The following is a 26,405-nucleotide window of genomic DNA, read 5'->3' as shown; positions in this document are numbered from 1 at the left end:
GGATCTTTTTTTCCCCATGCTAATTAACTGCATTCACAGTTATACCACTATAAAATACTGCTTAATTTATATAGCCTAATTTTCTTCTTCTCTAAGCATTCCAAACAAGAAAAAATTTGCATATGTACAAAAGAGCTTCCATACTTTTTCGTGATACTTTGACAATTAGTTTCTTGCTTTTGAGTTGTATCCATTGCAGTACTTCTATCATTAGTTGTTTGCATTATGACATAAAATCACCTTACATTAAGATCATCTACTCACTTGCCAAAGACAGTCCCCATCCTGAGAAGTTCACTATCATCTGAAAGGAGGGAAAAGAGGCCTCCCATAAAACACACGAACACAAAATTTTCAGAGGCATTCACAGGAAATCAGAGAGCCTGGCACACACACACATACTTTCAAGAACTTAACCTTGAATTAGTAGGCCAAACTTCCAACGTGCACATGAGAATATAAATATAGAAATGTCACTCTTGTGTAAGTTGACCCAAGAGCCATCAGCCTACTGTCCCTAGATTTACTCACTATCTTTTCGCTATCTGTTCATATTGGGTATTAGTAAGTTGGCAATTACTCGTTTTGATTTCATTGCATTAGCTTGTTGCTGGCCTTTCTGAAGTACTTCAAGTCCCTCACACAAATGAAAATGGAAAAGTAACTGCCCCAAAAGTCTTCTCAGACTGCTGCACACAGATGCAGGACGCAAAAATTCATATAAAAGACTCTTGTATCCCAAGTTCACAGCCTACAGCAGGGAAAAATCTGTGTTAACGAAAGATTAAGTTGGTCTTTTTCATACTCTTTCTGAATAATGACAAAAGAAAAAAAATTGGGACAGGAATATAAATGACATCTCTGACAATGCTTGGGAGGTATGTAGTACACCAGATACTGGAGAGATATATATGCTTTCTGTTAACTTTATGATGATGGGCTGTCTGAACATGCCTATAGTAAGAATAATTGTTCTAGTGCTCTTTCAGCATATACAGGGATAAGGATCCAAACCAGCTGCCCTGTTCTACATCATGCCATTTATCTTCTCACTTGCTCTGAAGATGCATAGCTGTGGAAGCATTTGATAGAAACAAATTAGGTTCTTGTTACCCAATTCAAAGCCTCAGTGGTAAACCTGAATAGTTCATGTCATACCTGAGTTTTTGGAAATGACTATTTCCTTTATGGTTTGAACAGATTCTGTGTGATCTCGTAACTCTCTTGCTAGAGTAAATAAAACATATTTTTGCTCTTCTTTCCATTTTTCAGATATCTATTTCAAACATGCACAGGTGTTATATAAAAAACTATCAGAGGTTGGTCTTATTTGTGGTTTCCTCTTCTGGTTAATTCTAAGCATTACTTTTCTGGGCTGCTTTAAAGAGAAAACCTCCTGCTGTTCGGATCCCCCTGACATGTGGCCTGTGTCAGGGTCCTGTGAGCACCAACAGGTCTTACGGGCCATGGCCAGTCTCACCCGGGGCCTCCACCAATACTCTCTGGCCATGGGCCTAGAGGCTCCATTTAAGTGCAGGACTGGGCTTTCAGTCCTTGTCTGAGATATATGATATGTGTACCTGTCTCCGGCTCAGCTGGACCTGTTTTGTTGCTGTGGACTTGCCTGGTGATCACTGGACCTGACCTGTGGTTTGACTTCCCAGCTTGACCTTGGTCCTGCTGCATCACCACCAACTTTTCTGGTGATCTGGACTCCTGGTTGACCCCATTTGCGCCCCCAGGCCTGTCTGGTCCACCGCAGTCACGTACGGTGGGACTAAGCCCTTGCAGGTGAGGCTCCTGCCTTGTCTGCTATGTTACCGTGCTTGGCTCCTTGTCCTTTAGGCAGCAGTTGCCCCTTGCTGCACCCTGGCAGCCTATTCCTCAACCTTTTCAAGCTTCCAGATAGAAAATACAGCTTGAGACCATTGATTTTATTAAAAAAACACTTAAGCATAACAACATACTGTGTGTTTTAACTCAACAGAGAAGCCTTTGCTTTGAGGCCTTGACACAGCTGTGTGAGAGTACTATTATACCCCCCAGCTGTCCAAAACTTACTTTTCTTTCAATAGGTTGTCTTGTTTTTCCTGGGCAGACTCACTATATGCACCATATTATCCATACAGAAACTTTGCTATTACAGCCCCTTACTGACAGTGTCTTTGTGGAATTTTTTGAACTGAAAATGTGCAGATCTTGATTTCTCAGTTTCTGCCTATGACACTGAGACAACCCTCCCTCCCGCCCCTCCACAATGCGGCTGTCACAGACATTCTCGCAGAAGCTGAGAGGCTGCAAGGCTACATATGAGTTTTTTTCAGTTACAGTTTATTCTATGCCTGAATCATTCTAACTTCTTAAGTTCCACAACTGAAGCCAGACTGAAGCCTCAATACACTCCTGAAGTTAAGCATGGTTTTAGCTATTGGCTTCAACAGGGATAGTCCTTAATGAATTCATTTTTGTGTTTTCTTAAATTGGACCCCCTACTGAATAAAATGAATTTTTGAAAAGCCAGTCATGGTGGATGATGTTTTAAAATGGAAGTTATTTAAGAAGATAATTAAAAGAATAATTGCCATAATGAAAATTTAACATGTCTGGAAATGACCAAAATTATCACAGCTGTCTTCCATGAGTTTAATTTTTTTCTTTTTTGTTAGTAAAAGCCAAGACGTTAGAGATTTTCCAGCTTTACCATACAGTGGTGCATTTTTAGCCTTGTGGCTAGACTGAGTGATCTTCAGCCAGCATCTGAGCCCACAGTCTTACATTCTGGTTCTCTTGATTACCACTGCATCGTATCTTCTACAAAGCCATCTTTTTTCAGTCAGTGCTGGATGGCAGTTTCTGAAATGCACGGTAACAGCAATAAAGCAAAAAGAAAAGTCATTTTCCACATCACATGAGGGCATCACACAATGTTACGTAAGATGGTTCCCTCTTAGTTTTACATTAGTTTTGGTATACACTTAAACGAAATGTGGAAAAGACTGAGTGAATAACGTACGCTGTTTGCCTTCATTAATACTCAACCATGGTTTTTTGCTTCATTATGACATATTCTTGTGGATGGCTAAACAGAGTGCAAACCAGTTGCTCTGTCCACTGTACCATAAAACTTGGGTGGCTCTTCCTTACTAATAGGCTTGGAAGATCCTTTTGATGACATACAAGCTTTCTGCTCCGAGCCATGGTGCTTCTAGGAGAGCTGAAAACAAATCTAACTTGTTCTTATTGAATACACCTGTGTACTTCGCACACTCATTGTCATTATGAGAATGAATATGAAATCCAGTTCACTGAGTTTGGGCCATATAAGAGCAGTGCCAGTCCAGGAATATGTCAAAACTGGATAAAGAGTTTTAGATGAAACAAGACTTTTTACAAATGAAAAATTTTGATTTTATCAATCTCTTTCAAACAAAACAATTTGATACAAACAGGCACAAGCCTTAACTATTACATTTTAAATATTAGTATTATTTGAGGGTTAAAATTTAGATAACATTAATTCCACTCTTTAAACAGATTATGGCATAGGTTTAACTATTGGTGAATACACAGCTTAAAGCAGACGTATATTAACTACAGTAGAATTGCATTAATTTTCAGCAACTCAGATTCTGGTTTTACTACTTCTCTCACAGATTGTAGTCATTATAATAGCATAAGGGAACTGTGAAACAATGTGTTTCATTAAAAATCTTTTATATATCCCACTAATTTCTGTGTAGTCACAAAACAACATACTCATTTTCCAAGTTCTGGTCAGAGTAAAGTTGATGTACAAGTAATTCAAATATCCAGGCCTGAAAACCTGTGTATCTAATTTGCTTAAATCCCTTAAAAATCTATCCGATTTCAATGAGATGGCTTCTAGCAAATATTCCAGATTTGGTCCTATGTAAAATGTAAGGTTTGCATAGAATAAATCAATATTTCACATATGACTTTGTACGACAGGCGATTTAACTTGTAACACTTTATACATTTTATATAAACAAGACTTGGCCTTGCACTATGTTAGAATGATGACTTCAAAAGGACAGCAGAGCTGAAGACACCTGTTACAATGATGATTGTTTTCTTGCACCCTTTCTAAACACTACCAAAAGATTTTTGAAAGGGCAAATAAATCGATTTCAGAAATATCAGTGCTGACAACTTATCCTTTTTCAGAATTACTGCTTTTAAAAAAATTTGCCAAAGGAGGCTTTATGAGAAATCTAAATTATTTTATTAACACTGAAGGATTTACTTAAGTGTAATCCAAAACTAAACACAAGAAGCCTCCAGCATAACTTCTTTCCAGCTCCCTGTCTTGTTCCAGTAACAGCTGTCAAGTGCCATGAACAAGCCATGTTTATTTTTTAGGCTGGCAAAATGTATATATTAAATACACATAAAATCTGCCAGTCTGGCATATAGGTTGTATAAGAGAAAGCAATTACCTGAATTAGGGTGCATGTGCAGGATGGAAATGTGGTGAACTACTCTGAGTTTCTGGAGGCTTTTGTTTGCAGAGGACTCTAGTAGAAATAACTGAATACAATAATTACAACCACACAAAAATTTACACCATCCATTGCAGAACCAAATAAAAAATTAAAAAGAAATATATCAAATTATGTAAACATAGCATGATGTGCATTGAGGGCATAATCCATTCATTTCAATTAAGGAAGAACATTTCATTATCTCTAATGGGCATAAAAGTGAATTATGTTGAAAGTGGATCTTGCTTATTTTTGTGTTATAGCTTTCCCTCATAAAAGAAAATGTGAGAAAAAATAAAATACATTAGAGGACATCAGCAACTGTTGAGTGGAAGGAGATAACAAAATCAAAAGCAAAACAAGGACAAGTGTTCCAGGAGGAAGATATTAACCAGGTCAAAAGCTGCCATGAGTGCAGACTTAATAAATGTGAGCCCTAACATTTGCCCATGATGATAACTCAGTGAACGGAGAGAAATTAGAAGTGATGTGTGATGGGAGAATAGAAAGATGGTACCTGATTAAGAGAATGAGATTACACTTTTACAATGGAAAGGCTGTAATACTACTTGTGAGATGCAAGAACCAGGTGGAAACGAGTTCAGTGAATAAGGTGACAGGATATTAGGACATGGGAAGTTCTTCTCTCATTACTAGAATAAGAGCAAGTTTGCAAGGAGGGTGAAGGCATGAAACCTGAGTGCTGGAAGTGGAAAAAGACACAGTTTTCACCAATATGAAAAAGGCATATTATAACATAACAGAGAGGGTCCAAAGGAGGGACAGTAAAATGATTGAAGGGCTGGAGAACTTGCCCTGTGAGGAAAGATCTAAGCAGTTAAGGTCTTTTCTCCCCAGAGAAGAGAAGGCTCAGGGGGACCTCATCATCCAGTACTTAGAGCAGCTACAAAGAGGAAGGAGGCTCTCTCCTTATAAGGTGCCACATGGAGAAGACAAGGGGCAATGGATACAAGTTTCACTGGGAGAGATTTCATCTTGATATAAGAAAGAGATTTTTTACATTGAGAACAATCATTACTGGGACAACCTCCCCAGGGACAGGGTACAGTTCCCACCACTGAACGCTTTCAAGATACAATTGGCCAGATGCTAGATAATCTCATCTAGGCTCCTTCTCCCACAAAAGGTTGGACCAGATGATCTTTCAAAGTCTGTTCCAACCTGGGCTGTTCTACGACTCTATGAACATCTTTACTAGGATTTACTGACTTTACAATGGTGCAGGCCTCCTATGGAATTCAGATACTCAACTGTGTAAACAGATTCCAAAGAGTCATCTATGCCATCAGATCCAACAGGCAGTAACTGGAGTACTATGATGGAGATCTGAGGAAGGAACTGAAAACTTCAGAATCAGTAACAGAAGCTTTCTCTTTGTTCCCTCCATTGTCTTACGAAACTGTACTGACCAGCACTAAATTTCCTTCTTAGATTGTGGGCAAGCCTGCATAGCTAACACACACTAGCGGTTGTTTTCACTGCAAGCTACCAACCACTGGAATCGCCTGTAAGTAAACATAAGCAGCAACAGTATGAGCTTTCTAAGCAAGCTCATACAAAGTGTCATCTTCATTATTCAACATCTCAACAAAAGGCATTGGCAACAGTGAAATAGTTGGTTTTATAAAATTGAGATTTAGAGATGAGCTATCTTTATTTGAATGCAGTAATTGCATGGTATTTTAAAAGACCATATTTTTTTTATTTTAGCAAAATGCATAGTCCACATTTTTCTTACATGCTGTTATGGGAAGATTGCTTTTCTAATAGTCAAACATGGCTTTGCAGAACAGAACATTGTTAACAATTAAAAACAGTGATTAGAAAAAAATAGAGGGAACAATATTTTTCAGTGTGGCCTCTCTGTGGTATGTATTTTTCTACTGTGTTTTAAGGTCTCAAGTAATAGAAAAATCACACATAGGTAACACAAGTAATCTGAAATCCACGACATGCAGTTCTATTTTAACTCAGCAATTCACACCAAATACTTTCACTGCACTAAGAATGAATTCAGGAAAATAAATATCCAAGAAGAAATATGGATTTAATCGTTATTGCTGTTACATTGCTAAAATAAAACAGCTGTGATCACACACCCAGATAAAGCCATTGTTCAACAAATATTTTTATTAAATATCTCTGCAGTGAAGATGAGTCCAGCTCCCCAAGAGCAGAGCAGAGCGCTTCCTGGACCACCCATTGCTCCCTAGGTAAAACAATTCCTCCAGCTGTTGCGGGGTGGGAGGGAACTTGATCAGACACACTGGACACTGTGGCAGTTACGGAGCGACTCATGTTTGCTCACTGACATATTAAACTATAACAAATGTATTTTAAAATTCAGGCAAATAGACCACGATCTTCTTTCAAATCATTAATTTGACCACTAGTTAATGACAGCAACGGTGCTTCTTAAATGGCACCTTCCCAAAAATAACAATGACCTGTGTTGCCCACAGCAGAGAAGCCTCAGAAAACTAAGGTCAGCTGATCATAGGAGGCAAGCGGGAAAAAGCAGGCACATAGAAAGGTCAGAGGTACAACAGGAGCAGTCAGGAAAATAAATTGGCCACGGTCGTACAGCAAATAAACTGTCTGTCAGAGCTGTGAATAAAATCCAGAAGTCCCGATTCCCTGTCTTTCTGCTGTATTGCACCAGTTCTAACCAGATCCTCTCTCAAAATGACTTTCCAATACAGACCAGGAGACTGAAACATTTCTCCTAGTGACAAAACAAATGTAGCAAAAAGTATATAAAGGTTTTCTTCACACAGTCACTCCACCATTTATGCTACAGCCAGAAAGACTTTGTTAATGTATATTGTACATTTCCTCCAGGTCAGCAATCAGAATGTCTGAGTCTGCAGTTGTCATTCATCTATTTAAGAATTGGTGTCACCATATATTCAAGAATTAGTCAAATTTAAATCTGAGTCCCCTTTTACAGGGGTGTTTTCTTCAAGTTCTGCCATCAAGCAGTCTGTGTTTGCTAGATGTTGGAGGTATTAGAGGAGCTGTAAAAGCAGAAGACCTTTTCAAGCAAAACATTTATAAGCATCTAATATTAGTCAAGACAGATCACTCTTCTGTTTCAGTAAAAAACCAAAAATCTCTTATTCAGACCAGGGAGAAAACAGCCAAGGAAGATATGAAGGTTCATACTCACGAAATTTTCTATGTAAAAGAGCTACATAATCCACAGAAGCAGATGTGATAAAGACTTAAAATTGTGAGATTGATTCTAATTTCTAATTGTAAACATGCACTATTTACCATGGGATGTGCAGTGTGGTTTTTTCAAACAGGTTTTTAGCAAACCAATTAAGCAGCTGGTCTTACCTAAGACTTAAAAGTGCCAAACAAAAAACAGATTTAGGATTGGCTCCAAATTACTCTAGTCAAGCCATTTCAAAGAGTATTAATAACACATCAGTCACTGAATACAAAGGCTCAGTTTTAATATAAGGCTTTATCAGCCACTTGGAACATGGAGCCCATGGGTCAGGTCTTCAGTGGTGCAAATCAGAGCAGTTTTCCTGTAATCCACTATTATACAACTTCAGAACTGGTCTAAATACTTAAGATGCCCGTTTTAAATTACCTGATTCCATTTGTATTTCGGTGAGATATCTGTATACTTATTAATTGAAAACAGAGTTTCTTAGTCTAGAAGGTTTGCTTCAGAAAATGCAAGGTTTTCTCCCCCTTTGGCAAGTACTGTCTTCCATGGTAGAGGCTTCCCTCTAGCGGACACTTTCCTCTCATGTTTTATTTGTAAGGTTTCAGTAACGAAACAGTTGTACAATATATCCAATACCATGTATTTGCTTTCTGATTTAAAACAGCCAAAAGGAAACGCCTAACAGGACTTTCTTAGTGCCGATACAATGTTCCTTGAGGACATTTTAAATTATTGTAGCAGTCTCAAGACCAGTTACTTCAAACTGTAATACAATGTAAAACTGTTCAGCAAACTTAGGTACGTAAACAACAAAATTATGTCCTGAAAAAGCTAATTATTGATTCAGTAATTCAGGGAACAGATACAAGGACAAGAGCAGTGTTGGTCTCTACTGACTTGCCACTGTTTTACCAAACTGTCAGTGCTGATCTAACTAATCTCCAGTCTGTTCATCTGGGCTACACTTCCCGGCTCTTTCAGTATCCTGTTATTTAGAGGAGGGTAACAGATTGATACCTGACTTGCTCGGTGCACTGGCTTCCTCAAAACATTTAACTTTAAAAAGAGGCACTTGGAGCTCCTATGTGGAACAGATACATATACGCTTAAATTTTTTTATTCTTTCCTATGGGAGCATGATCACATTATTTCGAACTGAAAAATCATGAAAGGATGCCAACTGGCTACATTCTATTTTCATTCTTCAGCAACAACAAAGGGCTGTCTTAGCATGAACCTTTCACCTGTGAATTTTTCTTTCTTCAGAAAGTGACAATAAAAACATTCATCGTAGCAGTAACTTTCACAATGCAAATCTCAGCCCACTAGTAATTGAGACCGCTAACACATTTATTGGATTTTCAAGTACTTGCCAGGTGATAGTGGTATGTGGTTACTACTACGGTTCTATGGAATTTATCAAGAATCCTAAATTCATTCAAACAAATATGACCTTGAAAGTAGTCTTCTGAGTTTCAGATAGAGTAAGCAGAGGCTTCTTGAACCAGCTTAAAGTTTAATGAATGTGTATGTTTTTCCCAACAGTAAATGTTTCCACTCCAAGTCTCCCAGCATACAAAAATCTACTTTTTCCCCTTCATGGGCTGTTGACCTGACTATTTCTCATGACTCCTTTCATAAAATTTTGGAGGCCACATGGTAGCCTGTCTGCCATTTTCCACCTATGGGGATTTTTGTAGAATGTACCTATTTTCCCCATTCAATCAGAGGAATCGCATTGCAGCTGAACAGAGGTCCCCATCATCAAGCAATATCACAATAGTCTCTTTAATTGTCAGTTTCTCTAAAGAGAAATCAGTACTTATTAAGAGAATTTAACAATAATATAATACCTGCATATATATGCATGCACCCCTTATGAATGAAATTCTTCTGCTCTTTCTAAACACGGACTCTAGTCAAAAAGTCATTGCTCACTTGTAGCTCAGACAATACTTAAAATCCAGTAAAAATTCAGAAATAAAGTCAGCGGGGGGGATTTTCTGCAATCTTTTTCTAAAATAGAATTAAACAGGACTTTAGAATTGGGCCCAGTTCAAATCAGATCAAACAGTATGGTGCCTAAAGGAGAGACAGAGATTTGTAAGGTCCAGTGTGTAATTTACAAAAATGTGAATAATGTCCACATTACTCAGGTAATGACTTCAGGGATTTATAAAAGTAATTTACATAACAGAGGTGGTCTTCTAATAGACAGAATCAAAGCATACATATTACACTTGAGAATATTTCAAGGTGGCCTGTTCAGAGAGAAGGCTGCCTAGTACGTGTGATCTGCAGTCAAGGTTTCCCTATACAGAGATTAAACATGCAAAAAATTACATAATGTAGAGAAGAACAGAGCATTTTAAAAAAGTGCAGAGCTAAGGTAGGTGCTACAAATCACATCAGATATGCACACAATATTTATTTCTTCACTGTAATTTGAGTAATTGTTCTCAGTTAGGCTGCTGGAAGTTGTAAACTGAGATAGTGCCAATAATTAGCCCCTTCATTAGACAGAGGTTTAAAGTAGTCTTACCCATACTGTTGATATTAGCAAAACTACACTAAATTCTGTTTCAATATGGAAAACTACATGAGAATCAACAAACCAATGTAAAAGCTATACACGTCTTTTTTTCCTGTAAATAATTAGAAAAAAATAAATTATTTAAATCCTAGAACCAGTCATATAAAGCTGCAGCTCTGATCCATGGGCAATTGGTACTAACAGTATTGCAGCACTTGGTATTCTGTCACGGCCTCATCCTCTCAAAGCTCTTCAGAGCACCAACATCCTTTCAGGGCAGCTACATTACACTGGGCTGAAAAGCTCAGGAGAGGGGAAACACACAAAGTAGGCTGGGAGTCCCTCCCTTTTCTTTCTCTCACTTTTCTCCACAAGCACTAATAAAGGCATTGTACGCTTGCATGAGTTCTTCAGCAGTGCTGCTGTTCACCTTCATCTTGGCACCCGAGACTAAGCAAGGGAGAGTATCTCTGTGCAAACAACAGCCACCACTGTTTACATGTATGGTTTTTGTTAATGTTTCCTTTCAAAGGAGCATTTTGTTGAGGAAATTCTCCAGGTTTTTGACCACAAGTTACCACCTGCTAGAAAGGTGTGCCTTACACTAGGAATTAGAAAAGCAACGCTTTTCACAAGACAGGGAGCTCACATATGTAAGGTAGGGAATGCGATAAGGAATTCATAGAAGGAAGGTATTGCTAACTGCACGAAACAGGGCCCAAGCAGCCTCAAGGTATTAATAGTTCACAAATAGTACAACTATTTAATGTATCACTGACAGTTATGGATAAATCCATTAATCCACTTGGAAGAGCATTTCTGCACTATCTCAAGTGTCATCAGCCACAATCTGAAGAGCATCTGTAAGATTACAAAGAAACAAGAAAAATCTTCTTTCATTAATGTGCCCTCTCCCCAAGAAAACACTAAACTTGTTGAATTAATAAAATGTCCCCAACCTGGTAAGAACATTCTGTAACATGTTGTAGGCAAGCTGACGTTAGCTCATTTTGTCAGTAGGATTAATTTTTAGAAATCTAAGACTTTCATGTTAATCTCAGATAATAGTGCAGTTTGGTACACTCAGATAATCAGATTACAGTGAATGTCAGCACGATTTGATTTTAAATGATGTGGAGTATGTTACTGGAACTATCACCTCATTTTATGAAAGGATGATCTGGAACAATGTCAGACAGGGCTCACTGTGTCTCAACAGCTGTAGACCTCTGCTTCAAGTCACCTTTAAAAATACGGCTTTGTTTATTCAGATACTGATTTTTGAGAGCAAGTTAGCACAAGAACTTTAAAAAGATGTGGACTTTATCACAACAATGGATGCACAAATATTGTGTAAGAAACTGATATCGAAAATTACCTTCTACACGCCTGCCACTGAAGTATCATCTGCTACAATCTGCTACAATCAAATACCTGATTTGTGTTTTCAATAAAAAGCCACTACCCTGCCTAGTCCTTCCCACTAATTTGAATTATGTGCTTCCTTTTTGCATCTCCCTCATTCCCCATATCTTTACTCTGATTGGTTGCAGCAGAGCTAATGCCTATTTTATTTCTGGTTAATCTGATTAGGTAAGAACCTGGGATTGTGATGTCAGTGCATTAGTAGGAGGAAGTAATGCTTCCTGCAGGAAGGATGGCAATTTTGACCTTTTAGAAGCAGGTCATGATCTGACTGCGAGATGAAAATAGAGCAAGACAAACTGCAGTAGTAATACGAACTCATTCTCTGATAGTGTAGTTCAAAGTAAGATTATGGCTCATGGACTTCAGGTAAGAAAGTGTAATGCACTTATATTTGGTGATTTGATTGAAGGGAGCTTTGGGTGTGGGGGAGAGGTTAGTTTCAGCAAAAATAATAGAACATTAGAAATACCGGCTAATGAAAGGCCTTGTTTCTTATATTTGCTCAGGAGATAAACTGGCTTTCAGAACAGAGGTATCTTAATAGACTCAATTTTTTTTTTTTACAAACTTATGACATTATTTATTTGACTTTAATAGACCTATATTCATAGGCTTTCATTCTGTGTTGATGAAACAATACTTATTTATGAATCTCTTTATTGTACATAATTGCTGTAGTTCATTTTGTTGTTTTTTCTCCCTGAAACTCAGAAACGTACATCAGTAAATGAACAACAAATGAGACTGAATTTAAATTTAAATAACTAAGTCTTCACGTTATAAGCTTGTGATTTTAAAATGTAATGACTTTGTGTGATAGTTTAGTAGATTGCTTTATTGTAATGGGATGCTGCTGTATTATGGAGCATCTGCCACAACACAAATGCTTTTATGAGCCTGTAAGGTATATGCAGCATGTTGCTATGGTGATGTGGTGCTCAAACTGATGCAGTCCTTAAGGTTCTGTTCATGAACCTTTCAGCAGATCTTAAAAAATGCTTCACACATAGCAACAAACAAGATATTAAGGTGGCAGACACTGCACAAAATAGTCTCAGTGAGCGTCATTGTTAACCAAATAAAAGGTACTAAACTGCACTGTTGGCGTAGATATAAGCAGTAATCGCTATGCACACCTGTATGCTTCAAGCTTAGCTTTATTGAATAGTTACATTAGCACGGACAAAGCTCGTCTCTCACTTGAGCTGAACCAGTGACGCCTCTCATCAAATGCAGCAGGAAGATAAATTCATTGGCAACAAGGCTGAACTTACTGTGCAGGTGAAAGCCCAAATTATAATCGCAAAAGCAAATTGTAAGGCTGAAGTCCATTAAATACAGCAATCAGTGTCATGATTGGGCAAAAGAAAAACTGTTCAAGTCACAAGTAGTATAGTCATTGCAAGTAAGTTGCAGTTATGCAGAATGCAACAAATATGGTAATCCTGAAAAAAAAGACAAGACAAACACAAACAACAAACCAAACAACCCACTCTACAGCACTTTTTAAATCGTTTATCATGTCAGTGACTATCCTTTAAGATGCTTTTTCTGTATTCCAGATTATATTTATATTTTCCAGTAGTCTCAAATAAACATTGTCTTTTGAGTTTGACCAATGCTTCTAATTATGTCCTACCATCACTGCTTCTTGTTGACAGAATACCATATCCTGTATGTGTATTCTGTCTGTCACCACTAGCAACCTCACACAGGCAGAAACTAGCCCATTTCAAACTGGCCAGCCGGGTTAATATAACACTCAACCAACAATAAGCATTTCTGCACTGCATGAAAGTCTGCTCATAGATGCTACTGTCTAGCCTCATTTACAGCTGATACTAGCGTAACTGCCAGTATCTCTTCCAAGATTAATAAAGCACAAACAAATTTAATGTGAAAACAATCCTTCACCTAAGCTTTCACTTCACTGACTTCGGCCACGAAGAAATTAGTAACTAAACCAGGCAAAATAGTACTGCTGACACTCTAAAGAGTGTCAACCATGAGCCTATTCTGTAAGTCTAACGTGGAACACCAAGGCCTATCAATTTTGAGTGCTTGTAGAAGACAGCTAGTTCAGCCAGGATGAGATCCCATATGCATTGTCTTATACTATGATAATCTGTTCTTTGAAATTCTTGTTAACACCTGTCTCTCTAGTTTTATCTTTAAATGAAGATTTAAAGATAAAATTTTGCGGGCTATTTGTGGGCTATTTGCAGCCAATGCAAAATAAACAGCAGTAACTGATTATCTCATTTTTCTGCCTGCTGTGAGTTTTGCAAGTAACAACCTACTCCTGTTCCCTACAGTCCATTTGTCCTTTCTTCCTAAGCACTCATCACTTCTATGCCAAAAAAGAGGAATTAAAAACGATTTGTCTGTCTAAAGAGTTTGCAGGTGTTGTTTGTTAGCAATACTTTATGCTATTATTGCCTAGTTCATAGTTCTGTGCTGTCCATTAGCAAGCTACCACATCCATGGTTTTGAGGCCTGTTCAGTAAAATCAAAGGATGTTTCGCAGTTGGTACAGGGGTATTACATGTGCCAAATCTGAGGGGAAAAGATTTACAGTCTCAGCAAAAATACTGAGTAAAACCACTCTTTTAAAACTTTGCCTTCTACTGAAGTAGTTGTCCACTTCGTACTTCACTGCTCAATAAACAGGCTATACACTATCAGGAACAAATGCTCCACCAAAGAAATCTGCACAATGCAGCACTCTTACATTTTGAATTGTATTGTATGGAGTTTTATTGAATGTAGCTGGTGTGTAGTTCACCTATTTTGCACTATTGAAGCTTTGAGCCAGCTTTGAATTTTTCTTTCAATTTGTTCTGTATTTTTTAACAACAACAGGGCAATATTGCACGTGACAAAATCTCACTAAGGTGAGGCTTTTTCTTGACTTATTTCTAATACTTACAAATTAGCCCTCTTATTCACAGTTGTCTCTACCTCATTATACTTTTTTCTTGCCTGCTTTTGTACCTCCACTTCACAAATGAATAAAGACCAAAGCATCCATTATGGTCTTGAAGGGTAGTAGAATCCCAAGACACAGATCTGTTTGGGGCCAAAAGACTAGTCAGAAGAGAAGCCCAAATGGAGAATATGTAGCTTCTAGGCATCCAGACACCTCTGGGTGCAACAGCCTGGAGCCAGCACATTGAAGTAAGAACTGTAATTCTCAACCCTGATGGCAAACAGGTTAAGGCCTTGATCCACGGGAAGCAGGTATGGGCTCTCCCCAACCATGCTGAGGAGCAATCTGCTACCAGGGCAAACAGCACAATGAGTTAGACTGCAGCTCAGCAGGTCGCCAGTTCCCTCCTATGGGCACTCTCTGCAGCTTCTCCTCTTCCCACCACCATCTCAAAGCTTCTCCTTTGGGAGTCATCTCCCCTGTCCTCTGAGACAGCTGATGGTTGGTACGTGCTTACCTCTGTCAAAAGTTCAGTTGTGAATCCACCCTTAGGAGGCAGAGTTTTCTCTTTTACCCAGTGAAAAATGATGGTCCAGGAAGTGCAGCATCCTAAAGTCACCTGCTGACTGGAGATCAAGATGTAATCCCAATCTAATTGCTTAAATTTTAATTTTCGCTTGCCCACAACACAAGCAAGCTACTGTGGTCTGCAGAACAGGAAATGGAGAATACAAGAGAGGGGGTTTGCTGTGGTTTCAGGATTTTTTAATGAGTTGATGATGGTTAAGAATTTCTCTTGTAATGACTGGGCAAAGTACTTATCTATTCATTCACATCTCGGACAAGCACACTAGGTCCTGAATTATCAGACAGTGAATTGTTCTATCAGAAAGTTCAAAAACTCTCAGGTATATTTTTATTTTGACACTTTATTGGGGGGGAAGGAGTCTTTCTCCACATCATCAGAGACAGGAAGGCTTTTTCCTGTATGGCTCTGTCTTTACTCTTAGAGCTATTTCCCTTTCACTTGCAGATAAGAGATGAAGAAAGTGGCTATAACAAAAACCTATTTTGCATTCCTAAGCATTATGAAGAAGATTTAGAAAGAGTCTTCATTCCTCATGGACTCATCCTCGACAGGTATGAGGGTAAACAACAACGAGTAGTGATAGTGATGCAAATGATCCATTTCCCTCCAAATAAAAAGACTGAGGCCCTACTCTGCACAGCCCGTGAGAAACATGGAAACCCTGCAGGTGTAACACTTGTGTTCTGGAGTTTAATACAAGAGGAGTTTTATGGAGAGGATTCCTAAACAACCCCAGTTAAGTTTCCATGTTATCTCAAATATCTTGAAGCTTTCCCACCCGGCATTGTTGAGATATATGGATTAAATCAATAGTATGTCAAGTGGAGTAGGCATCATCTTGTGAACTGCAAATATGCAGCCAACTTCCCTATGTCTTGATGTGGTCACAATTTGCTGGTTATAAAACCTAACAGCAAGACCAGAATTTTAACTTGGACATTGCTTAATATAAGGACAATTAAATATGACACACAAAGCACTTCACAGGATTTGTTTTTTTCCTTCCAGGACAGAACGTTTGGCTAGAGATATCATGCAAGATATGGGAAGCCATCACATTGTTGCACTCTGTGTCCTTAAAGGAGGCTATAAATTCTTTGCTGATTTGCTGGACCATATAAAAGCACTAAATCAAAATGGTGATAAATCTGTGCCTATTACTGTGGATTTTGTTAGAGTAAAGAGCTACTGTGTAAGTAATTTTCTTTTCTTTGGAAAATTGACTCCCCCCATAGATCGGCATTCTGAATACTGGTAGTTTACATGAAAACTCCACAAAAATTGAGTTTATGCATATATTGTGTTCAAAGCAACCCAGTTTATTACATACTGAAATGCAACTGATCTTCCAATCTGTCCCCATGATCAGATGGCTATTGTATATTCACTGGAATGAACATATGGCAGAACACTTCACATGACAAAGCCAGGGTCAGGTTTCCAACATCCTGCTCTCCAGCCCAAAAGCTTCCATACTGGTTTTGCTCTGTCTTTACCATGGTAGCCTTTGGTGGGAGGGATTATGGAGAGGAGCTTAGCATCAGAGACTTGCTCATTGTCTCTCTCTACATTATTTTTTATTCCTACAGATAATAACGGAGAGACTTGTTTTCATAATCTGTGTTTCGGGGAACAGGTATCTTTTGCCTGAACCAATCACAGCTGGCCTGAGCCAACTACTGTAAAGCAATGATTTCTGCTATTTTTTTCCATTTTATCTTCTCCCCTCTTTGAAGGCTCTGTGCACCGATCAAAATCTACCCCGTGCTAAATACAACAGTTTACGATATCCTATAAATTTTTAATGGAATTCTAAAACAAATCTGTGGTAACAAAAATAGCTGAAAGCAATGGTGTCTATTTCATGAATATGGATGTAGTCTTCCTCCACGAAAACATCTGTCTGCACTGATACTTCACTCTCTCCTCGTGCTCTCAGCTACTTAACAGCTGTTTTACCAAAGGAGCGCTGTGTAAAGTTGCAAGTGTCATTTCACAGGCGAAAAGCAACTACACCATTCATACACATACAAGACAACACTTTTGAGCATGTTTTGTGTCACTTCCCTCTCTTCTTTCTCCTTCTAGAATGATTCACCTACAGAAAAAATTTGTATTGTTGGCGAGGAACTGTCTACACTAAATGGGAAGGTATGAGTTGGCATCTTCAGTTTTTAAGGGAAAAAAACAGTTCTTGTGTATCCTCCAGGAAGTCCATCTTTATTAAGATTTTGACACTACACATTTACAGCCACTTACCACTGGTTTAAAATGCCATGCTTTCCAACAGTGAGTAACTCCCACTGATCTCAGTGGAAACTTAACACCATCAGTACTGCATGCTTCTAAAGATCCTACTCCACACCTTATCCCACAGCCCCCCAGAAATGAACTATCTTAAACTGACTCACGCAGTATGGCTCTAGAATGCTATTGCTGTACATAAAATAATATATAAAACCTGACACAGGTGGCTTTATCACAATATTTTATGCTTCCGTAAATACTTACAGAAAGACTCTTCAGAAAGCACTAAAATAATGTAGGTAGTTAAGCAATAATCTCCTTTGAAAATCAATTGCAACTTAGTTGTAACTGAAGTTTGTAGTGCAATGTATAATTCACTGAATATTGCCATGTAAATATTTTCTTTTCTTTCTCTCCCTACATGATCTTTTCCAGAATGTGTTAGTAGTAGAGGTAAGTAAAGATTGCCATGTGGGGGGAGGGAATGACATGGACTTCTTTCTCCCCGTTTTGCAAGTTAATACCTATTGCATATAAAACAATTAATAATGTTACTGTGCTGCCAGGGTTGCTAACTGCTTTTATGCCTTAAATTAATCCACTGACAGTCTGGTTTCTCTTTCAGACTGAGAGGATAACTTTTTTTTTCTTTTCTGTTCCAGGACATTATTGAGACTGGTAGAACAATGAAAGCGCTACTTTCAAAACTAAAAGACAACAAACCAAAGATGGTAAAAGTTGTAAGGTATAACAATATGGCCACTTACTAATGTCATGTAATGAGAAGATATAGCAAAATCGTTTAGGTGAATAGTCAGTGTATGCTGGTGGGTGTTTGTGTTTGTTTGGTTTCAAGTTCAAGGAAAGAGGAAGTAGAGGCAGGAAGCAATCCTTATCCAGCTGGTAAAAAACTAAGTATTTATTAAATTGGGAAATTTACGTATGCACTATCACCTTTATTATTAAAATGAATAAAAAGGGTTTCCTGGCTCTTTTTGCGTAGTCCGTAAAGTCTGATGGATTCCCTGTTTCTTACCTCCTTGTGTTTGAAGGAAATTCAGCTTTTTTCATAGGTTTCCCAACACGTTCTCCATTGCCTTAATACTAGAACAACACCACTCAGAATTTTTCTTAATATTCTGAGTCATACAGGTTTTCAGAATCCAATAGTTTGTCAGCACTTGCAAGATGCCTTCAAGTGGCATTCTACATCTGCTTTTAGATGATCTCTAAAGGGAATTTTTTGGGAATATCCCTGTCTCTGTGAAGTAATCACAATGCTTTGAAAAAACAGTTCTTGTTTTATGTACCAGTTATGCTCCTCCTAGTGACTGTTCAGGAGGTTCTCAGTTTCTTCAGAAGTGCATAGGAAAAGCAAGAATGGATATGATTTCATGGAAAAAATCATAGTGATACTACACAGCTTGTGCTCTTCTCCCTCCCTCCCCCCTAAAGTCTTCACGTGCCACTTGAACTTGCTTATCCATCTGTGCTCTTCTAGTTTTCTGATACATTGCTACATGAAAAGATAATGATTTGGGATCCAGAATCGAAAAGAACTAAATGTAAAACAAGAGTCATCTGGACATCCAGAATGAACCTAGATCAGAGCCTTTCCGGCTGAACACTACTTCTTTCTATTACAATAATCTCATTGTTTTAATTTAACTGCATGATTGTAGAAGCTTATGCAGAGCAGTGGGAGAAGTGAAGTATACAGCTTAGAGCAAGACACATTTTAAAAAACATAACCTTCTCTGCTCTGCCTTACAGCCTGCTCGTTAAAAGAACATGCCAAAGTCCAGGTTACAGACCAGACTGTAAGTATTGCGTTCTTCTGGTTGTCCAAAATACAATTTCATAATTTCACTACATGCAGAAAGTCTGAAAACTGGCATATAAGTTTCAGGAAGACCAAGAGAAATGGGGAGAAAATACATAAAAATTTTTAAACTGACAACCAGCCATCCCGTGCTGAAACCTCACAACGATCGTCTTTTTTTCTCCCGGTTACTCTGAGTGCGGTTTGGTTACTTGTTACTACATATCAGAAACAGAATCAAACCTTAACTTTGTGTTGTTTGGCTTTGACCCTAAAAGGCATTTGTTTTGACTCTGCATTAAACTTGCCTTGCTCTCAAACTGAAAATCCGTACTGAGTTGCACTGCATCTACTTTGACATAAGTAAAATCTCACTCCCCGTCTCCTTCTCCCAGGACTACCTCATAAATAGGTTTTAAATAATTATTTCGTTCTTAAAATGCATTCTTTTAACATTTTAATTGTATTACTAACTGATGGAGATGGTATAGATTCTAACCTTTGTCATCAATTTACGGCTCTGATTTTTAAAGAAGCGTGCTAAGTACCTTGAAAGCAAGATGCTGTATTTGTTAGATATTACTCTTAAATAGCTGAAGCATGTGTTGAATACTGTGTACTTAAAAGCTATTTACACAACCCAAGTATAAAAAGAATTGTGTTTTATTACAGATATAGGCTTTGAAATTCCAGATAAATTTGTGGTTGGATACGCTCTTGATTATAACGAATACTTCAGAGATCTAAATGTAAGTACATACATGTGTGCCTCAACTGTTACATATATGACATTTACCACAGGTAACCAGCAAGAATATTATTGTATACTACGAGCTTCTCAACAATTAACAAAACTTCAAATCTGACTAGAAACTTCCATTGAAAGGGCAAACACATTATTAGTGTGCCAAACTGATAATTCAATGTAAATGCATAAAAACTTGTTTATGCCTTACCTTTTCATGAATCTGCTCCATAAATCTCATGGCCCAGCCATGCTGCCCTGAATCCTCCGGGACGGCTGACAGGATACAATCTGCTGGCCCCATCTGAAAAGAAAGTAACTTGTAATTTGGCATTTGTCTGTCTTGGTGAAATCCTATGTTGCTCTTTTCTAGTCAAGTCTTTCAGATGGCTCTGTGTGGACTGCATGTGAAGGTTTTTCCTACACTCCGTAACATGGTCCATCAACATCATTTTCCTTTGTTCCGTTACAGTCTCCTTATGCTGCACTGAGTAGTAGACTTGGAAAGGGCATAACTGATAGACAGACCTGATCTTTTCTTCCTTCCTTAGTTTTCAAAAGTACTTTCTTAAATCTGGTTAAGTGGAAAAGTTTTTCACTTGAAGGTCTTTTTAATAAGACAACCCAGTTCTGTTAAAGACACATACTGGATCTATGCTACTGCAAGACAATATGAAAAAGGACACAATAATTAGACAAACCTGAGCTCTTCAAAATATACAAATCTATAAATTACAGATGAGCTTGGAAGCAAATATTAACATCTCAATTTTACTTCAAGTAGTAAACCTGCAACCAAACTCACAAAGATTATTGTTCTGGTCTGTTTTCCTTATCATGCTAGAAATATAACTGAAAACCATTCTTGTATTTTGTTTGAAGGTAAAGATTGACTAAAGTTGTACTTTTATATTTTTTTAGCACATCTGCATTCTGAAAGAGAAAGCCAAAGAGAAATACAGGATCTGATAATATCAGTCTTCTGAAACTATAGTGGATGAATAGTAAGATGTAATCTACTAATTGTGCTCTTTTCTTTGAAGAACTACAACATTTTCTAAAGTTACTACTCCATATATTTTTTCCTATAATGATTACGTAAAGCAGCATAAAGGTGAATGAGTTCTGTTTAAGTTTCAGTGAAACCTGAACGGCACACTGGCCATGAAATGGGCACCATGTTCTGCTGGAATCACAGGGGACACAGCCAGGACATGTGTATGTAATTATGTTTGGGTTTTAGTTTACCATATGAAGTAACACATCATGTGTGTTGTATATAAACTGCACTTATTTTAACATGTGAGCTTGTGTGTGTAAATATAAACATGTACTTTACGTAACAAATACGCTAATAAGCATTTATGGACCAAACTCAGTCAACCGTGCAAAGTGCATACCAAATAGGAAAGAGATGTGTTTCTTCAGCTTAATGCAATTGAGAAAAGTAAACATTAAGGTAATGACACTGAGCTTAGTTCTTACACATTCCATGTAGCTTGGGGTGTTGTTTCTTTCTGAGGGATCACGTGTGGATTGTACCATTGTGGTGTTACCTGAAGCGCAGGTAACACTGATTACTGGCTGTTAAGACTGGATGATAAACCACTACAGCAGAGAATTGTGTCCCCAGTGAGAATGGGAAGCTGAATTTTGCTGCCTAGGAACCGCACCAAGCTTGAGGCAGCCTCTGACACCTCGCTGTTTCCTACCTGCTCTAAACAATTAAAGTAAGCCCTGAGACCTTGGGCTTTTCTTCCCCTTGTGAATTAGTAGCGAGCCAGGCGGCCGTGTGGAAGAGGGTCTGTTGCTGTCCTTCAGCTGTTACGAGGGATTACAGGGGCCCAGGCTTCGGCAGGCGTGCAGGGTGCCTTCCACAGCCCCCGGGAGCTGGGGCCGCGGCCTGTCACGCTATCCGTTCCTTCAGGCGGGCGAGAGACGGAACGCCGGTGCCTGCGCGGCCGTGCCCCTTACCTCAGGCAGCGGGAATGGCGCGTACGGGAGCCCAGCGCCGCCGCCCGCTGCCGCCGCCCTCGCCCCTCTGACGGCGGGCCACGGGCAGGGCGCGGCGCCAAGCCGCTCCGCGGGTTTCGGCCTTTCCCAGCTGAGGCGAGAACTGCCGGCAGCTAACGCCGTCCTTCTCCGGTCAGCGCAGCCCGGGGAAGCTGCCCCAACTGCTCGATAGCCCTCGGGAGTGACCCGCCTCACCCCGGCCCCGCCCGCCGCTCTCCTCAGCGCCCGCCGGCACCGGGAACGCGCTGCACCCGCCCCGTCAGGGCTTCGCGCGTGGCCTGCCCGCCGCCAATCAGAAGGCGGAGCTCTGCGATCTCGCACGTTGATTGGAGGGACTGGCCGTCGGTCGCGAGATAGGGCGGGAGGCGACGGGGAAGGGGAAAGTCCGCTCCCGGGTGCGGGGTGCCAGCGATGGCGGCTGCGGAGCGGGAGGAGGCGCTGCACAGGTAGCGGCTGGCGCGAGCCCTTGCTCTGCTGCCCTGCCCGCCAGCTGTGGGGAGAGCCCAGCCGGGCAGGCCTTCCCGGGCCTGGCGGGCGGGGAAGGCGGTATCAGCGGCGCCCGCTGCCGAGCCCTGCCCGGGTCCGGCTCCGCCGGCAGCAGGCCCGGGCGCAGGGAGGGGCGGCGGGCGCTGTGACCGCTTCGGCTCAGCGCTGTGAGGAGCGCCGGCCGCGCGGTGACGACCCCGCTTTCCCTTCGCTCCTAGAAGGCGCCTGACGGAGAGCGCCCGGCTCCGCCTGCGTGAGTTCGACGTTGGGGACAGATTCTCCCGCCTGCCGCTGCCTAAGGCCTCGGTGCTGCTGCCGCTGCTGGTGCGGGGCGGGGAGCTCCACCTGCTGCTCACTGTCCGGGCCCTGCAGGTGCGTGGGCCGGGGCAGCGCAGCCCCCCTGCGCCGAGCCGGGCTCCGCGGGGGCGGCGAGCGGGGCGTTGGCGCAGGCCCCGTCCTCAGCGCGGGGCCTGGGCTGCGGCCCGGCTGGCGGTGGGTGTTTCTGCGCACCGGCGGTCTCTCGTATGTACGTGGTGGAAAAATGCCCGATACCCAGGGACCCGTGAGGGTAAAAGCTGACTTTCGGATCATAAAAGGAAATTTTGATCCTGTAGTTCTTTAAATAAGGAAGCTGACATTGCAGTGCAGCTGTTACTATTGTGACTTACCAGTCTGCAGTTAATATTACTCTTATTTTCGTACATGAAGGGCAACAACCAAGTCCCCCAGAACTCTTCTGCCAGCGTTTTGTTTCCTTTTACAACTCTTACTGCCCCCCCGCCCCAATCAACCTGCCTGTATTCAGAGATTGTCTGGTTTCCTGTTGCTGAAAAACGGAAGTTTTTTGGGGTATTGCTTAGAAATTTTGAGACCCCAATAATTACAATCAGTTTATCAGCTAAGTAACTGGAAGTGGGCTTTTACTGATCTTTGATGCACAAGCCTATTACTATAATGTACTTAAAGGTATGTCATTTAAATACTTATTTTAGAAGTCCTTGCTCTTACCTTGAGTATTTTGATCTCCCTGTTCAAGTTGTATGTCTAGATTCATCTGTGTCTTATGCAAGCAAGAGGGTGAAAAATTTAAATTCTGAAGTATTAAAGCAGCGTGTATCGTATGAATTACACATATCACTTGTACAGTATTGTGTATTTTTGATAGCGAGGGTTTATGGATTTGTTGGGTACAGCCCGAACTTCTTGTGTACCTCTTTATAGGGCACGTTTCTTCTGATGTGCAGAAACCTCTTGCCACTGTTTCCTGGTTCTTTGACTGGAAAGATAAAGTGATTCTGCAATATGAACAAGTGTCCGTGAGGATACAAGAAGAAGTGTAAAACTCGTTATATTTAACAGTAGCACTCCTTTACATTGTAGCTGAGAAGATCACCAGGGGAAGTGTGTTTTCCAGGAGGTAAAAGTGAAGCAACTGATAAAGATGAAATTGATACTGCTCTCCGAGAAGCTAAAGAAGAAGTGGGACTGGAGCCAGAGAAGGTGGAAGTCGTCTGTAGGCTTGTGCCTGGAATTGATAAAGTAAGCAATAAACTGAGTAAGTCAGCATTTCGTTAGAAAATAAGCTTGGGTTGTTTTCTTTTGTAATGTTGATAATGACTTTTTCAAACATATAAATAAGGACTGCTCGTTAAAGTGCGTGGCCTGTGTTGCCAGCGGAACGAAGGGAAGAGATTCTTGCTCTGTGTTTGGTATTTGTGAGACCACATTTAGTGTACCACGTCCAGTTATGGAGACATGGGAGTACTGGAAAGACGGTGGTAAACTGGGGAGAGCCTAGCAGAGAGCCACAAAGACGGTAAGGGGGCTGGAGCACATGGATTATGAGAAGAGACTGAGGGACGTGGGTTTGCTCAGCCTGAAGAAGAGAAAGCTAGCAGGGAATCTAGTTGCTCTCTTCAGATACCTCCAGGGTGGTTATAGAGCAGGTGATACACCAAGCTCTGCTTGAGAAAATGGACAGAAGCACCAACAAATGAAATTTTGATGAGGTAAAACTTTAACATAAAAGAACATTTACTTGGTACAAACTTTGTGGTGTTTTTGTTGTTTTTGTTTTGTTTTCATTTTAGATGAATCACTTGGTAACACCAGTTGTAGGATTTATAGAGGATACATTCCAGGCCACTCCTAATCCAGATGAAGTGAGTGATGTCTTTGTTGTCCCATTGGAGTACTTTATCAAGCCCTTAAATTACAAGACCTTGCCTTATAAAACCTCATCTGGTTACTCGAGTTGGATGCACTGCTTTACGTATGATGACCACGAACATAACAAGTCATTCAAGATATGGGGACTTACTGCACATTTTGCTGTATTTCTTGCTCTTGTAATTTTTGGAAAGAGACCTACCTTTGAAGCTGGTTATGATCTTGACAACTTAATTTCATCCTCTGAGAAGAACTTCATGAATTTATATGCATCCTTACATGAAAGAAAGAAAAGTAATCTATGACAAACTAGTCTGGCAATTAATTTATACTGAAGGAGGAAAAAGGGTTTTGTTTATTCCTTTTGTACTTATTATTTCATTGATTTTCATACTTTAATTTCTTCTGAATTGGGAACTTAGGAAAATTTATTTTTAAATAATCTTTTTAACTTGACAAGCCCTAACTAGATTCATAGAATTTGTATTCTGTTTTAGAAATGCCAAAAGCACATGGTATTTTTGATGGACTTAATGTACAGATTTGGAAGATCTCTTTCAGTTGCTCCCTTTATTTTTGTGTGATCTCAGACACTTTCTGCAGTTTGCCTTCTGTATAATGAGATAATATTTTGTCTAACTTTTGGCTGTTTGAATTAGAATATGAAAACTTTGGGGGATCTGTCTGTCTTACTGTGTGGCATACTATGTACGGGCAATGTAATGCATACAGTCTCGTATCTTTAAGCACTTAGAAAATGCACAATAAAAATATAAAAGGTGGCAAGTACTTTCACAGTCTTGTTTTGGTTGGGCTTGTGGAGGGAAGAGGGAGGTATAATGCGTTCTGTTACTCTTGCTAAATTTAACATTTCTCACAAGGAAATTCTGTAGGCTATGGAAAGCTTAGTATACAGGCAACAGTACAGAAGTTTGCTCCTCAGCATCTTGTTAGCATCGCTCACTCAGCTCCAGAGGGAGTCATCTTAAGGAAAGAAAAGTGGAGTTGAGTATTCATGAGGACTAAAATGCTTATCTGTAGTTGAACCTTTACCAGTCACCCTGGCAATGTCAGATACACGGTGTTCTTTGTGTTCCTCATTGCTAGTGAACTAGAAGCTTATTCATAGTGGTTGTGATCTGACTGCCAAATGGTTAAGTTTTTAAAAGCACATTTGACTTAGGCTGGGTTTGAGATGTACTTTACAAACAAGCGAGTTGCCAGTCCTTAAACAGCTGATTTTCTCTGAGTAACAAGTGTGAGTGGAAAGCATTTGGTGTCTCTCAGAAGCATGTACCCTAGTGCTAGTCTTGAAGAAGATAAAGAAAACCACTTGGTTGTTCCTCTGGGTGTTTGCACTTTGTGCTCCCCCCCATTCACTAACGGATGCAAGTGTGATTAAAAAAAAGTTGCTGAAAAATGGTGTGAACTGTGCTGTAATTAAGCAGAAGTCAGATTTTTACATTAAGCAGCTTTTGTAGTATACTTGGAGTTGGTTGTGACTTTGGCAAAATACATCCTTTTTACAAATGAATGCTTCTCAAGTATGGCTTGAATAGCTAATTATCTAGGAAACCCAATTCTAAGATATTTTTTTAGCTTCTGATAATTGCATCCATAACCTTCTTCAGCTGCTGTGCTAGGGCAATAGCATTTTGGCACTGAAAGACCAGCTTGTGTTTGGTTGGTAACTGCAGCGTGATCTTTTACTGAAGAAGAGAAAGATTCTGGAGTTGC

The 26,405-nt window shown here is 39.9% G+C and overlaps 3 protein-coding genes across 6 annotated transcripts in view; 2 read left to right on the top strand and 1 right to left on the bottom strand.

Annotated features, from left to right (window-relative positions):
- The window catches only part of ADAMTS18 (ADAM metallopeptidase with thrombospondin type 1 motif 18), a 198,226-nt gene extending 177,934 nt beyond the window's left edge, over positions 1-20,292 (bottom strand). For all 3 annotated transcript variants that reach the window (XM_075433705.1, XM_075433706.1, XM_075433709.1), the window contains exon 1: positions 20,212-20,292. The gene's annotated coding sequence lies outside the window, so the exon portion shown is untranslated. The remainder of the gene's footprint in view (positions 1-20,211) is intronic.
- On the top strand, positions 11,970-21,070 carry LOC104339190 (hypoxanthine-guanine phosphoribosyltransferase). Its single transcript, XM_009945330.2, has 9 exons — positions 11,970-12,034; positions 15,631-15,737; positions 16,195-16,378; positions 17,275-17,337; positions 17,869-17,886; positions 18,096-18,178; positions 19,207-19,253; positions 19,928-20,004; positions 20,922-21,070. Exons 1-9 carry the CDS (start codon positions 12,017-12,019, stop codon positions 20,967-20,969), a joined length of 645 nt encoding a protein of 214 aa, XP_009943632.1. The 5' UTR covers positions 11,970-12,016; the 3' UTR covers positions 20,970-21,070.
- Positions 21,071-22,381: 1,311 nt separating this feature from the next.
- Positions 22,382-25,457, top strand: NUDT7 (nudix hydrolase 7). 2 transcript variants are annotated; one of them, XM_075433606.1, is made up of 4 exons: positions 22,382-22,459; positions 22,718-22,871; positions 23,880-24,038; positions 24,590-25,457. In XM_075433606.1, the coding sequence occupies exons 1-4, from the start codon at positions 22,425-22,427 to the stop codon at positions 24,971-24,973; spliced, it is 732 nt and encodes a 243-aa protein (XP_075289721.1). In that variant the 5' UTR covers positions 22,382-22,424; the 3' UTR covers positions 24,974-25,457. The 2 variants fall into 2 exon arrangements, with proteins under 2 accessions (XP_075289721.1, XP_075289722.1); XM_075433607.1 differs by having other exon boundaries at positions 22,387-22,459; positions 22,721-22,871.
- Positions 25,458-26,405: the final 948 nt, after the last annotated feature.

This window comes from Opisthocomus hoazin, chromosome 12 (assembly GCF_030867145.1).
Source record: "Opisthocomus hoazin isolate bOpiHoa1 chromosome 12, bOpiHoa1.hap1, whole genome shotgun sequence".
In the NCBI taxonomy this organism is placed as follows: domain Eukaryota; kingdom Metazoa; phylum Chordata; class Aves; order Opisthocomiformes; family Opisthocomidae; genus Opisthocomus; species Opisthocomus hoazin.
The sequence above is the reverse complement of the archived record's forward strand: the minus strand, read 5'-3'. Positions and strand labels throughout refer to the sequence as shown.

Coding starts and splice junctions, on each gene's coding strand:
- LOC104339190 (XM_009945330.2), top strand. Junction 15,738..16,194: donor CATGGACTCATCCTCGACAG/GTATGAGGGTAA, acceptor TTTTCCTTCCAG/GACAGAACGTTTGGCTAGAG. Junction 18,179..19,206: donor AAGATGGTAAAAGTTGTAAG/GTATAACAATAT, acceptor TCTGCCTTACAG/CCTGCTCGTTAAAAGAACAT.
- NUDT7 (XM_075433606.1), top strand. CDS start 22,425: ATGGCGGCTGCGGAGCGGGAGGAGGCGCTGCACAG. Junction 22,872..23,879: donor TCACTGTCCGGGCCCTGCAG/GTGCGTGGGCCG, acceptor TTTACATTGTAG/CTGAGAAGATCACCAGGGGA. Junction 24,039..24,589: donor TTGTGCCTGGAATTGATAAA/GTAAGCAATAAA, acceptor TTTTCATTTTAG/ATGAATCACTTGGTAACACC.